The 14,525-nt window shown below is 41.1% G+C and overlaps 3 protein-coding genes across 3 annotated transcripts; 1 reads left to right on the top strand and 2 right to left on the bottom strand.

Moving 5' to 3' along the window:
- Positions 1–8,473: 8,473 nt before the first annotated feature.
- Positions 8,474–9,167, bottom strand: LOC134166490 (histone H2B 1/2/3/4/6-like). Its single transcript, XM_062624176.1, has one exon. It carries the CDS (start codon positions 9,078–9,080, stop codon positions 8,562–8,564), a length of 519 nt encoding a protein of 172 aa, XP_062480160.1. The 5' UTR covers positions 9,081–9,167; the 3' UTR covers positions 8,474–8,561.
- An 11-nt stretch (positions 9,168–9,178) lies between these two features.
- On the top strand, positions 9,179–9,820 carry LOC134166491 (histone H2A-IV). Its single transcript, XM_062624177.1, has one exon. The coding sequence runs from the start codon at positions 9,298–9,300 to the stop codon at positions 9,685–9,687; it is 390 nt and encodes a 129-aa protein (XP_062480161.1). The 5' UTR covers positions 9,179–9,297; the 3' UTR covers positions 9,688–9,820.
- An 831-nt stretch (positions 9,821–10,651) lies between these two features.
- LOC134166489 (histone H1.01) lies at positions 10,652–12,193 on the bottom strand. Its single transcript, XM_062624175.1, has one exon. The coding sequence runs from the start codon at positions 11,375–11,377 to the stop codon at positions 10,718–10,720; it is 660 nt and encodes a 219-aa protein (XP_062480159.1). The 5' UTR covers positions 11,378–12,193; the 3' UTR covers positions 10,652–10,717.
- Between the last annotated feature and the right edge of the window lie 2,332 nt (positions 12,194–14,525).

Below are 14,525 nucleotides of genomic sequence, written 5' to 3'. Positions count from 1 at the left end.
CCCACAATGGTCGTGAAAGGTTGAATCACTGCAGTTTTATTTTTTTTTTTTCCTAATGAATGTAGTCACAGGCATGTAAGCTGTTTTTTCTTCAGGCCTAATTTATGCGGCTCTCTACTACCTGAATTTCTGTGGTGGAGGGTATTAGTTTTATTAATATTCTTGTAAATTTGCTTCCTGTTTGGGGGGGAGGGGTACTTTTTTTTTGTTTTGAGAAATCTTACTGTAGCTACATTTGTATATGGTAGTGAAGTGAACATTGCTCCTTCTAAGGAGTAAGCAAGCTCTAGCTTTTTTCATATGTTCTCTGTAATATTTAATTGTGGACAATATAAATCAAATGTTTTGTATCAATCTACTTTGTTTTCTTGTCCTGTTGCAGACTATCAAACAGTAGTTGATTACTATTCAACTCTGGGCAACTTGTGATTTTCAAATTCTGATGGTGCAAAGTACAGGCAAACCCCCCAACCCTGAGGAAGTTGGTTGGTCCTGACTGGCCCAGAACCAATTCTTTAACAAAAAGATACATGTTCCCTGCCTTAATTTACTTGTTATTTTCCGTTTTCCATTGTGTATTAACGCTATCGTGTAAGAGATTTGGTACTGGTTTTCTCTAGCAGTTAATTGTAGCATACTAGTGAAGGATTTCAGGCAGGGCAGGGTTACCAATGTTTTTATCAAGCTGCCTAATGTGATATGCTACCATGATGATAGCTGCTGTATTTCACTGCAAAGTGGACTATTGTTTTTAATTTTCTTCCATTTCTGGCACTAGTGCCTGAATCCAGTATCTTCTATATGAGGGCTGGGGAGTTTTAAGTTCCCTTCTATTTTTAGAAGAAGGTGCATGGCTCTTTAAAGAGCTGCTGCTATTCCTGCACTGCTGCCTCAAAGTTGTTTCTCTGCTGTGGGGCTGCATTGCTTGTTTCCGTTGGGCTTTTTTTTTGTGGCTGTTTTGTTGTGTTTTTTTTTTTTTTTTGCCTTTTCTCTTTTTTTTTTTATTTTTATTTATTTATTTTATTATTATTTTTCTTCTGGTTTTAGTGGAGTTCCTGGCTGCTTTTTGGTCTTAAAATCTTATGCAAGCTGCTGGCTTCTTGACTTTCCTGGGGCTATTTTGTGCACTCCATAGGGGTGGATATGGCCTTAATGATGAGCCCTGTGTGACCGGAGCAAGAGAAGTGGCTTCCAACGTGCCCACAGATTGCCCTTTCTTTGTCCTTCAGAATAAGGAAGAGAGAGATGTGGGGTAACATATATGTGCACTTGGTATTCATCGAGTTCAGCTTCTCTAAATCTGAGTCAATAATAAGCTCACTCTTTTTTCTCCCCTCTGATTGGTTTGCCTAACGAAACTGTCCTCTGCGTACCAGAATCCTGGGGATTGTAACAAAACCCGTGAAATCCCTGGCTACGCATGTCACCTCAAAGTTGTCTGAAAGACTTTAAATTCTAGTTTCCAGACTGTAGGAACTTTCAAGCGGACAGTATTTCAGATTGCTTTGTTACAAATGAATGCTCTGGTATCAGCAGTACAAATGCAGTAATACCAGATGCAGAGTATTCATTATTATTTTTGTAGTTATTACTTTTATTTTCTTATTATAGAGTGCATTTAGGCACTATATAATCCATCTAGTTTCTTTATCTGGGATCTGGCTATGTGAGGTCTAAACTGAAGTGCCACAAGACCAAGCAACTGTTGCACAGGTAGACGCTTTCATGAAGATAATACTTAAATGTGCTTTACGAAAATTTAGGGTAAGCGGGTAGATAGTTTTGAAAATACGTGTGCATATATAGTGTGAGAATGTGAAGATCTGCAGCCTTCTGTAAACTGCACAGACGTATTCGTGGTTAGTTCTTTAACATTACCTAGGTTTTACTACAGTAGAATGGGAGAGGAAAGTGGAAATGCCTGCCATCAAGAGACAAAGAGAAATCTGCTTCTTCCGGCCAATGAATGGGACCACTTAACGACTCTGAGGAGTCGGCGCTTCGGGCGCCCCAGCAAAAGACAGCTGGTACCCGTCCCCAACACCTACCCCAACCCCGGAGGGTCAGGCTCCACATTCTTCCTCCTCAGTCGCCCTTGGGGAAAGCGGGACGTGCTCTGTTTCGTCCGGATTGAACAGTTGTCTACACTTTGAAATGAATTATGTAGGAATTTTCTTTCTTCATTGTGCGTTTTATTCCTCGAGCGAGGGAAGCAGAAGAAAGAATCAAAACACTCGAAGGGTTTTTAATATCTTTTAAGCAGCATGGGATTTACTGTGTGATTTAAACCCAAACATTTAATTTGGGTATGCTAACAGAAGGAGAGCTCAGGCTCCTCGTTGAGTCAATGCAGCGGGTGGTGGATGACGGAGCGGACAGTCGCCACTAGGAAACCTCGTTTCTTCAGAGATGACGAAACCCTCCAGGTTTATAGGTAGGGCCGTGGCAAGCTGAGACTTTCCTGAGCCCCGTGTCGGTGCCAGAGACAGGGATTTAAGGACTGATTCGCCTCCAAAGGCTACTCTGCTCTGCGGCATCCTCTGGCCCTCGTTCACTGCCATAGACGCCTGGGAACCACGGGAAGAGGCAAAGAAAAGGGTCGGATGTCTCCGAGAAGGGCACAGTATTTTTCATTATTTAAAAATCCTTTATATTTTTCCACTGATTGAGGTGGTTTTAACTCTTTTGTTGTTAAGAAATAAACCTGTAGGATAAGTGGAGTCCATATTATTCAGTTCAGAGAAATTCTGTAATTCAGTCACAGGCCTTCCGCAGCTTCCCGGTGTCCCTTTTATGTCAATTTATACCCTGTGCTATTTCCTGCTGAGAAATACGTTCTCTCATGCAAATGTTATCAGCTGGGAAATGCTGTAAAAAAAAAAAAAAAAAAATTAAAATAAGTAGTTTACACCCCACCCCCCTTTTATCTGCCTTCATGGTATTGTGAAAAGTGTTAATCGCTCTGATCGACTGTATCAGCATTTCAGAAACGCTTATTGTTGGATTTTTGTCCCGTCGATAAATGCACCATTAGAAACTGCTATTATAAGCCTGAAGTACAGCACATACACATCTCAGGGGAAGGGTTGCATGACATTTAAGTATTTGTCAAGGCTAAAACTCCAGGAGCTAAATATGCCTCACACCCATGTAACCATTTCACTTCTGCAAAGGGATCTGCAGTAGCAATTTCTAAAGGCAGAGTTTAAAAGCCCCTGTATGTAGGGAGCAGAACCGATTCATAGAAATTGTTTGTGCTTCCTGAGCCAGCTGAGCTGAGCCCAGCACCCAGGGCTGCCTGCGGCGTCGTCGGGCCTGTTTTGTTGGTGCTTGGAGCACGCGAGGAGATAGCTGTTTTAAAAGCCGTATTTCGATGTGTAGATACATCTGGGCTTTGTGATTCCTATGGAAATACTTTTCCTCTTTCCTGAGCGAGATGATTAAAGATGCTAACCTTGCTGGGCCCCGAGTGTACAAGGCAAAATACCCCCAAACCTACCATGTGGAGTGTTCAGACTGTTTCACGTTTCAGTTGCTGCTACTTGCTACAAAAGAGTGCATACAGGTGACATAAGAAGTTTCATCACAGCTTCGGTGCTGCAGAAAGGTAGTGTAAATTTCTCCACTCCACTCTGATGCCCAAATTTCAGCAGTAACTCTCCAAGTGTGCCCTCTTCTTTTTCTTTTCTTTAAAAAAAAAAAAATTCTTTTTTCCATTTTCTTATGTCCTTTTCAAGCACAAAATCTACAGGCAATGCAAGTAGGACTAAAGTACAAAAAAATTGTGAATTTTACTGGTGATTAAAATTCCAGGGTGGCCTGATACTCCTTTCACACACAAAATGCTTATTTTCTCGTTTTAAAATACAAGTATGTCTAGACTTCTGTGTTAAAAATTAATTGAAGGACCTTTGTCACTAATACTTAGTACCACTTTTTTTTACAAGGAATATTTTTGGAACAACCTCTCCACCTGGACAGGCTATTAAATAGTTCTTTGCAGTCACCAAAGAAACCCAAACCAAACCCTAAAAAAACCCTTCCACTTACATAGGCCCCTGATTCTGTGATCCCAGTCCCGGAGGAAGGAGGCAGACCTGCTCACTGTAGTGTTTCTTCCTCGTAGGTGTGCGAGCTGGGAAGGTAGAAAGGTTGTTCCCAGCTGCATTCCCCTTCACTTCCAACTCTTTTCTCCAGTGAGATGTCACATCTTGACCTGAACTGTGCTCTGATGCAGCACAATCCTGAGACCAGGTTTTCAGAGCCCAAAGACTCTTTTTCCTTTAAAATCTGAAACAGGCACATTTTCATTCCTGGCCCAAAGCATTATATCCAGTTGTATATAGGACTAAATCTTTTTCCCTTGCTGCAACTAATACCATCTCCCTCGATGCTAATTATTTTTTAAATATATTCTTTTATACCAAAACTGAAAAAGAAAGTCTCTGGGAAACCAACATTGCAATAATTTATAATCTCTGCATAGCAGAAAAAAATGATTTCATAAATAGGTGGGAAGATACTGATATAGCCAATTTAAAAAAAAAAAAAAAGCAGGAAGGAGTATAAAATTGTTAAATCCAGTCTGTGTTTTTTTCAGGTTGTGGATAAGACATAGCATCTACTTCATGTTTCTGATTTTCTGCCCAGTCAGTTGTTTACCCAGCTGATGTATTTCACTTTTGCAGAAACAAACTCACACTTTTAATGATTAAAATGATGATTAAGTAATATAACTCTTTCTGTAGGGTATGCTGATCTAGAAGAAATAGAAATCTGTGCAAGAATGCTACTAACATCATAATTCTGTTACAAATAAGACAAGGGAACTTTTGTAGCTGTTTGGATTGTTTCTCAGGATTCTTTATGGCTGGTTATTTGATACAGGTCAAAACTAAAGTAACTCTGATAATCTGATATACAAGAAAAGTTGCTGATATTGAACCAAGTATTTTGACAAATATACTTTGACAAAACCAAATATACCCTGTATTTCAGTTGCTGTGAATGAAGAGGTATTTTGAAGATAAATATGGAGGGCAGGTAAAAACACAACACAAAGAGCCTGTTCATAGATTATGTATTTTAGCACTTTCCAGTGCTGAGAACTATTAGGATTAATAGCCTTGATTAACACTAGTAGATAAAGTAATTGAAGCCTTAGGTCACTGAGAGTAAACTTTTTGATAAAACTAATGCTGCTAACACATAATTAGATGAATCTGTCACATATGACTGGAATAAAGAAGATAAGGAGCAAGGAAACAAATCCAAGAGAATGAGATAACTTCAGAAGAACAGCCCAGCAATCAAGGAAACCAATAAGAAATCAAGAGACCACTGACCAGAATTAAGTGCTTGGACTTGGGGATTGAGTGCTGGGTGGCACAGGTATAACTGGGGGGTGTGATCTGCAGTCCTGGTCCCACTTGGAGCATCCACTTTAAGATGCTCTGCATGTTTGGTAAATAAACCACTTACTTATGCTGTGGATTGGGGACTCATGTTCTTCAAGGAGGAACCTGGGGATGAGCCCTGTTGAGGTGGCATCTGCATAATTCCTACCATGGAATTAGGTGGCTGCAACATAATTCCTACTCCACTAGGATGATATATTTGAAAACTGTGCCATCTTACTGTTGCTGGGTGATGTTACTTGGGCAGAGTGATTTCAGAATAAAAAGAACGCTGCTTTGTACCGAGTAGGAAAGAACATTAAAGAATATGAATGATTGAAAAATATGCAGTTATATAATTTTATATTCACAATATTTTTATTCACTTTGAACACATCCTCCTGTGTAATGAAATTGTTGTTTGTTACTCTTGCTGAGACTAAATTCTACTACTTTTGCCTCTGATGAAAAGAAAAAGTACACCAAACTTTCCACAGTAGTTTATTTTTTTATTTTTTACATTTGAGAGACTTTGGTCTCAGCATGGATAGAAAAATAACAAAGGTGTTAGAATAAGATCTGATGATGTGTGTGCACAGGTTGAAATGCTATGCCTACAGTACAGACCCCTAATATTTTCTTATCATTCATGCTGACATTGAAAGAAGTAACATTTTCTTTTCTGTGAAGAGTTTCATAAACATAGAAATGATCTCACATACCAAAACAGACTTTTTTTTAAAAAAAAAATAAGGATACTTGGAAGTTACTGTGTGTTGTGGCTTAAGCACAGCTGGTAACTCAGAACCACACAGATGCACACCTGCTCGTTCACTCTCCTCCTTCCTTCCTCCCCTGCTCTCATTGGTTTGGGGGGGAATCGAAAGAATGTAAACTCATGGCTTGAGATAAGAGCAGTCCAATAACTGAAGTATAACATAAAATTATTACTACTACCACCAATAATAATGATATGGGAAATTACAAAGGGAGAGAATATAAAACTAAAAAGGGAAGGGGAAAAAAAACACACAACAAACCCACCAGAGATGCTCACCATCTGCTGACCAATACCCAGCCCAACCCAAGCAGCAATCTGGGCCTTCCAGGTAATTCCACCAAGTTTATATACTGGGCATGATGTACTGTGGTATGGAATACCCCTTTGACTAGTGTGGGTCAGGTGTCCTGTCTCTATTCCTTGTGGCCCTCCTCATCGGCAGAGCATGACACTCTAAAAAGTTCTTGATCAGAGTAAGCATTACTTAGCAACAACTAAAACACCAGTGTGTTATCAGTATTGTTCTCAGACTAAAGCTGAAAACAGCATTGTACCAGCTACAAAGAAGAAAAATAATGGTTACAGTTGAACTCAGGACACTGTGAAAGCTATGTTTTGAGAGCAATGAACTGTGCACCACAGAGCATACAAAAACAGGAATGGCAAAAGGAATGCAGATGGATTCCTGAGCTGGGAAGCCAAAAGGCACCACTGAGATCTTACTTTAATTCAGGTAACAGTAATGCCCTCTGATAGTTGTAGTTAAAATTACAGTATTTTTTTATACATGCACTTTATTTTTTAGGACAACATAACTGAATTTGACTTTTACATGACTACAGAGAATAAAAGCCACTGACAAATTATTCTCATGATCATTATCCCTATCAGAAGATAAGCACTTTTGGTATATATTTTCTAGAATTCCTTTCTAGTGACCCAGCATTCCCCTAAATAAAAAAATCTAGCGACGGTTTATTCATCTCTGTAGGTGTTGGACATATATACAGAGGGTTGGAACGTACAAGCTCCAATTCTGAGTTTGCATTAAGACACTTGGAGAACAGATCTCTCAACTCCATTTGAAGCTGCTGAAGAGCAGAATGTGGAGGATACTTCTTCCCACTGGACATAAAAATCTATTCTGAGAGGTCCCCATCAGCCTTCAAACTGAAATTAACTCTGATAAATTGGTGACAGATTTAAGAGAGAGAGATCTGGTGTTTGTCTGTGTACCTGTACAATGAAACAACATGTAGTCAGTACTAGAAAGGTCTACTTTTGTGATTCTGTGGCCCCTTTATGAACACAGAATATGCTTGAATTTCAGGATTATTCAATCCAGTTTGAGGGAAGGTGATAATGGCTTTAATCTCCATCTAGAGCAGTATCTAATGCTGCTGTAGATACAGATTTTCAGGGAGTCAAAGAGTGATTCAGAAAGTCTTCAGTTTGAGCCTGAAAGACTTTAAGGCTGATTGGTACCTTTATGATAAACTCCAATAGCTTACAAAGTTAGCCCACATTGGTTATTTTAGTCTTTGACAGTTTTAATGCTATGAACGACCTATAGATATAGGAGGGGTCAGAGATGAAAAGTTTTCTTCACTTTGTTTTTTTTTTTTTTAGATAGAAGGGGAACATTCTCTACCTGAAACAATCACAGGGAGAAGCTATGCAAAAAAAATTTTTTTTTTTTTTAAATCACATGCACAGTAGAATTATTAAGAAAATTGATGAAGATAAGTAACTTCTAGAAAGGACTTCTGTGCTGTATTGATCACTGTGCTCCTGGTAACAACTTATTAAGATGAATGTCACTTGTTACTACATAAATTATTTTACAGTAGAGTACATTGGGGACACATCTCATTCTGATTAAAAAAATAATAATAATAATAATAATAAAAAAAGAATAAAATAAAAAGACCGAGCACCATCAAGTGGCAAATGCAGTTAAAAACTGCACAAGCGTAAATTCCCATTAGTAACAATTTTACTTCCTGACTTTTAACATTCAATTCACAATGCACACAGCATGAACATGCTTAAAATAACAATGTATTGCACAAAAAAATACAACCCTCTAAACAGTGAACTGTAATAACTTCATAAATCAATTATGGCCTAGAAATACAATTTAAACAAAAAACTTCAAGTCTTTCATTACAGCAAGTAATGTGATGCCCAGAAAGTATGTTCTCCAACACAGAAAATTGGGAGAATATTTTGTCACAATTAATCTGAAGTGGGACTTGAAAAATAACTTTGAACTAAAGTTCCATGGAAAACTATTAAAGGCTAACTTGACTGAACAGCCCTTTTATTGAAAATGTGGGTGGCTCTTAAAAGAACCTTTGGATTAAGACTGTCGGTCTGAGATTTTACTTGGAGCTGGTGTACTTGGTGACAGCCTTGGTGCCCTCAGAAACTGCATGCTTAGCCAGCTCACCTGGCAGCAGGAGCCGTACAGCTGTCTGGATCTCCCGAGAGGTGATGGTAGAGCGTTTGTTGTAGTGTGCCAGGCGCGAGGCCTCGCCGGCAATGCGCTCGAAAATGTCGTTGACGAAAGAGTTCATGATGCCCATGGCCTTGGAGGAGATGCCAGTGTCAGGGTGCACCTGCTTCAGCACCTTGTACACGTAGATAGAGTAGCTCTCCTTGCGGCTCTTCTTGCGCTTCTTGTCGCCCTTCTTCTGGGTCTTGGTCACCGCCTTCTTGGAGCCCTTTTTGGGCGCAGGAGCGGACTTAGCTGGCTCAGGCATCCCAGCAAGCTCCTGTCTCACAGACGGCAAACACAACAAAGACGAAACCAGAGAAAGCAGCACAGTGTACTGATTCGGGGGCCACATCTTTATAGCACCCTCTTGCAAATGAGCAGCATTCCCGTTGCCTACTTTCATTGGCCAGAACACAGCAAAACGTCATAACTCGCCTGTGCCCGACTTTTATTGGTTAGAATTCGATTCAGCTCCTGATTGGCTGCGCAGAGAAGACCTACTTCTCAGCCTATCAGTGAAGGGGCGAGGTGGGAGAGCGAAACTATAGCTGAGGAGCGCCGGCAGTTTTCTTTGTTGCGGAGCTGAGGGCTTTTAGCGCTGACAGATTTAGTGAGTGAAGATGTCCGGGCGTGGGAAGCAGGGCGGGAAGGCGCGTGCCAAGGCCAAGTCACGCTCGTCGCGGGCCGGACTGCAGTTCCCCGTGGGCCGCGTCCATCGCCTGCTGCGAAAGGGCAATTACGCGGAGCGGGTGGGTGCCGGCGCCCCGGTGTACTTGGCAGCCGTGCTGGAGTACCTGACGGCCGAGATCCTGGAGCTGGCGGGCAACGCGGCCCGCGACAACAAGAAGACTCGCATCATCCCGCGGCACCTGCAGCTTGCCATCCGCAACGACGAGGAGCTCAACAAGCTGCTGGGCAAGGTGACGATTGCACAGGGTGGTGTTTTGCCCAATATCCAGGCCGTGCTGCTCCCCAAGAAGACTGACAGCCACAAAGCCAAAGCTAAGTAAACATAAGGCTTTCCCTTGTGCTGCACGTTTCCAGAGAAAATAATTCAAAGGCTCTTTTCAGAGCCACCCACAAAATCATGAAAGAGCTCAATTATCCATAGTATAATTACGCTGCCTTATATGAACTACTCAACCCGTGTTTTGTCTTACATTATCCATGTTTATTAACAGTATTTTTGGCTTGGTAGTAGAAGCAACGATTTCCACGTTTTCATTAACACAAAGTGCCAAAACGTCCTCCCAAAGCAAGTTCTTCCTGGTGTGGGATATCTCCCGTGTAGTTCTTATGCCAGAAAATATGGGAGCATCATTTTGGCCAGGGCTCCTGTCCCTTCCCCCCTCTTCCGCGTTTTTCTTCTCCGAGAGGGGCTGGAACAGCACCAGATATACGAGGCATAATAATCTTTGGGGAGGGAGGGGGAAGGGGCGGAGGAAGGGGCAGTAGGCAGGGCTCTCCGCTGGCCAATCCTTGGTCTGGGCGGGCTTTTTCAATACTTTAAACCCTTTCTCAAGGGGAACAAAAGGAAAAGGAGCTCTCAGGGCTATTTTCGGGTCTCCGGATTAAAACTCTCCCCTCCTCCACCAAACAGCAAAACCATTTAAGAGAAATACAATAGATTAGACATGGCTCAGTAGTAGCTTGCCTGGCATTCCCATTGCTTTTGTTACAAAATATAACCTTAAAAAAAAAAACAAACACCAGAAACAACAAATCCCATACATCAGTTTTTTTATCAAATAATTACAAAATATTGCTTCCTGGTAGTCAAACCAATTACTCGACAAAAAATGACGTAAACCTACACTTCCCTAAAGCACCGCGTCATACAGTATTTCGTTACCATGTCTTTCAGCAAACGTAACTGGTGGGAAAAAGAAGAATTGACCTCTGAGAACTTACAAATTACAGGATCCTTGCTGCAAGTTACCCTCGGCCTCGGTGCCTCAGCTCCTTTAGAGAAAGTGTGGGTGGCTCTTAAAAGAGCCGTTGGATAACAAAATATGTAGAGCAGGACTCTTCTGGTATGATTTACTTTTTCTTGGGCGCCGCCTTCTTTGCCTTGGCTGCTTTTGGCTTGGCTGCCTTGGGCTTAGCTGCTTTGGGCTTCACTGCTTTAGCCTTGGCGGAGCTCTTCGCTGCCTTCTTGGGGCGACCTGCCTTGGCTGCTTTCTTGGGGCTCTTGGCCGCTTTCTTGGCCGCACTGGCCGCCTGCTTCTTAGCTTTCTTAGGGCTCTTCTTCACCGCTGCAGCTTTTTTAGGCTTTTTAGCGGCGCTTGCAGGCTTCTTGGCTGCTGGTTTTCTGGGTTTGGCTGCGGTAGCTCGCTTCTTGGGAGCTTTTTCTTTCACCTCTCCCGGTTTCTTGTTGAGGCGGAAAGAGCCGGAGGCACCGGTACCCTTGGTCTGCACCAGGGTACCTTTGTTGACGAGGCTCTTCAGCCCCAGCTTGATGCGGCTGTTGTTCTTCTCTACATCGTAGCCGCCGGCGGCCAGCGCCTTCTTGAGCGCGGCGAGGGAAAGCCCCTTGCGTTCCTTGGAGGCGGACACGGCCTTGGTGATCAGCTCTGTGACGCTGGGGCCCGCGGGCTTCCGGGCTTTGGAGCCGCCCGCCGCTTTCTTCGGTTTCTTGGCGGCGGCCTTGGCACCGGGAGCCGGCGCGTCGGGGGCAGCGGCAGGAGCGGTCTCGGACATGGTAGCGGCAGCAGCAGCGTCCTCTGCGGAGCAGGCAACGCAATTGGGTTGGCGCGGGTCAGCTGCTCGTATTTTTAGCGAGGAGCCGCGCGGTGATTGGTGCGTTGCAGAGCCCGCCTCTCTGTACGGCCGGGGAGCCTTTCGGTGTGCTCGATTTGTGTTTCTTTGGACTCACAAAAGTGTATTTTCCTCGGAATTTCTGCCACCAAATCGCCCCGTTTCCCTGGTGAGGTAGGAGAAGACAAGGTACTTGCGTTCGGGAGAGTTTCCAGCCGGAAACATGCAGGCTGAAGTGAAGGAGAGGCAATAAATCCCGTGTGCTGCTGCTGGAGAGACCTCTGAAGAGAGAAACTTTTGTTTTTCCTTGCAAATTAAAAATTTTCTTTTGACATAAGTGTTACAGCAACTACACAGTCTGATTCTTTAGAGGGTTTTCTTGGTGTCAAAGTTGAAATTTGCCTGTTTAAAGCTAATTTGACAGTTTAAAGTGATTTTGAAGAGGAGGAAGTAACACAAACTCCTCTTTCAGCTTTGAATATGGATTAAGAACCGGTTCCTTTGACCATGTGTTTTACCTCCTAAAACGCTAAAGTCTACTGATATAGTGCCTTGTAGTATCTCTTATTGCCTTTTTTATAGATTCATAAGCAATTTGTTAATATCTGGAGATTTATGAACATAGTGTTGTTTTATTATCTCTTCCTGGAATTTCAGTATAAGGGAGGCAAACTTACTCTGTTACTCTGTGTTGGGTATTTTTTCTTTTGTTTGTTTTCAATATGAATTTCTGTACCGATTCTCAACTAGATGAAGCTATTTGCTTTTAATGTTCCATTTCAGTTTCAAGTAAACAGTTATTTGATATCTGATGTTGCAAAACTGCAGCTTTGTAAAAGAAAACAACCTCCTAAACTTCTGGTGATATTTACTGAAATTATCTTTGTCTCTGGCAATTTAAGATGTTCAAGGACTAGCATAGCAGTTTAATAATGTTTTTACTGCCTAGAGAGTGTTACCATGTTATGTGTTTTCTCTAATAGTAAGTTTAATAGAATTTAAAACCATATTATCGTCTGGAATATTTTTTTTATGCATCTCTTAGAATTTGTCTACACAAAGGTTTATCTAAAGCCAATTCTGAATCCTCTTCCTACTCTAAATAAAACTCATTAATTCTTCCATATGCATTTTATAGTGATCACTGAAACGAGAAAATGCTTTCAGGACAAAAACTAAAGCACTTTGTGATAACCTTTTGACAAGGGGAGTGGTAGGGCCATAGGTTATTCCTAAAGAACCAGGAAGAATTCAGTCAGTATCGCTATCTGGTGGAAGGTGATTTAATATGCTGAACAGAGAAAAGCTCTTGAACAATATTTCATTATCCTGTGCCCGATTATGAGCAAATGTGGTATCCATTGCTTTTTCCAGTTATTTGAGAATCACAAAGACTACGCTTCAGCCCTGGTGTCTGATTTCCTTCGATATTACCAGCTATAACATACAATATGAACTTAAATCATATTAGTAACTAAAACTAACTAGTACTAACTAGGTTTAAGCACTAACTAGTACTTAAATCATATTAGTAGCTAAAATTTCAGATTGTATGAATAAGAAGTTTTGAGCAAAAGTAACCCTGTTTCCACCTCATTGTTTTATTTACAATGGCTGTTCTCTAAATACTAAATGTGTATATAACATGGAAAAAAATAGTTTGCTATAAAATTAGGTTTCAGTAAGTATGAAACTGGATAAATGAAATGAAGGCAAAATTTCAACCAGCATCCTAGATGGAAAAAAAATCGTTAAAAAAAAAAAAAGGCTGTAAGAAAAGTGCTCCTGAGTGTTATAATGCTTCAATAGGAAGACAGCTGGGAGAAGGGTAATCTTACTACTTTAAAGATCTTCCTTGTAACAGTTACGCAACATAAGATAGGGATACAGGAATGAAATTATTTTGGAGTGGACGGGGGTATTGAAGATATACCTTCACAGATTAGTAAAACAGAAGTAAAATAAATATATATATCTTTTAAATCTATATCCTAGGTGTGTTTATAAGTCAGTGAATGAGATTTTCTATTGACTTCTACTGACATACACAATGAAATAAAGTAGCAATGCTGGGAGGAGATGACATTTAGCAGATACCAAGGCACTTAATAGCAGAGAGGCAGAGGAGAAAAGCTTAGACCTTGAAGTGACATGTCAGCAAAATAAAAATTCATATTGCCTATTCTTGTTATTTTGAACTTGTACACATTTCCTTCAGTAACCTTCACTGTAAGAGGTTTAAATACTCTTGCCCTCAGTTGTGGCTTCACAGATTGTTTATTCACATTTATTGGTTGAATTGGCTGAAACTGGGGTGGCTGAAATGGTTGCCATCCCAGTTGGTCTGCCTGGCTTTTCTCCCAGCAGTGGATACCATCTCCCAGTTTCCAACAGGGACATCTAATAATATGTATAGCAGCTTCTGATCTCCAACGGTTACAGTCTACTATCTTAAAAAATGTATAAAATGAAATGACTTAAGAAATTTCCTGACACAGAGAGAAGCTCTGATCTTTCTTTTTTCTAGTGACTTTTCAGGAAAGACATGAAATAACTTTAGCCATGTAGAATTGCTGCTTGGAACATGTGTTCTTTTGTACATGAAAGAAATACACGCAGGAAAAACATTTTGGAAAGTTGAGGTGCATTTGGCAATTTTAAAAAGAGTTTGCTCCACAGTCAGGGCAGATTAGTTTAGGAGGCACGGACAGATATACTCAGGCAAAGAAAAAAATGTAGTGAAGGATTACATAAAAAGCCGGAATAGCAGTTTCACCTACAGCTGAGCAAATGTGAAAAGGAAATAATCCTGTTTAGGTATAGGATGTTGTAGAAAGACTTTGTGAAGAAGGCGCCATGTAGACACTGATGGGCAGTTTGGCTTTCCTAATGAGAATAGAGGGAGGTGGATTTCAGCATTCATTAAAAGAGGAGAGGCGTGACATCAGGATCTCCAGATCTACTTTTTGGAAAGAGCATCACTGTAATGTCTACTACATCTGAATTGCTTCAATTCTTTCTACCTTGTGGGCACCCCAGCAGGCCACACTACATCAGAAACCTGCAAAGATTGCAATCTGAAGACTGTAAG

The sequence above is a fragment of the Pezoporus occidentalis genome, unplaced genomic scaffold (assembly GCF_034315485.1).
Source record: "Pezoporus occidentalis ecotype Australia unplaced genomic scaffold, CSIRO_AGI_Poc_V1 ctg263, whole genome shotgun sequence".
Taxonomy (NCBI): domain Eukaryota; kingdom Metazoa; phylum Chordata; class Aves; order Psittaciformes; family Psittacidae; genus Pezoporus; species Pezoporus occidentalis.
The sequence above is the reverse complement of the archived record's forward strand: the minus strand, read 5'-3'. Positions and strand labels throughout refer to the sequence as shown.

Bases quoted from the DNA above. Each gene is read 5' to 3' on its own strand.
- LOC134166490 (XM_062624176.1), bottom strand. From the start codon at position 9,080: ATGAAAGTAGGCAACGGGAATGCTGCTCATTTGCAAGAGGGTGCTATA.
- LOC134166491 (XM_062624177.1), top strand. From the start codon at position 9,298: ATGTCCGGGCGTGGGAAGCAGGGCGGGAAGGCGCGTGCCAAGGCCAAG.
- LOC134166489 (XM_062624175.1), bottom strand. From the start codon at position 11,377: ATGTCCGAGACCGCTCCTGCCGCTGCCCCCGACGCGCCGGCTCCCGGT.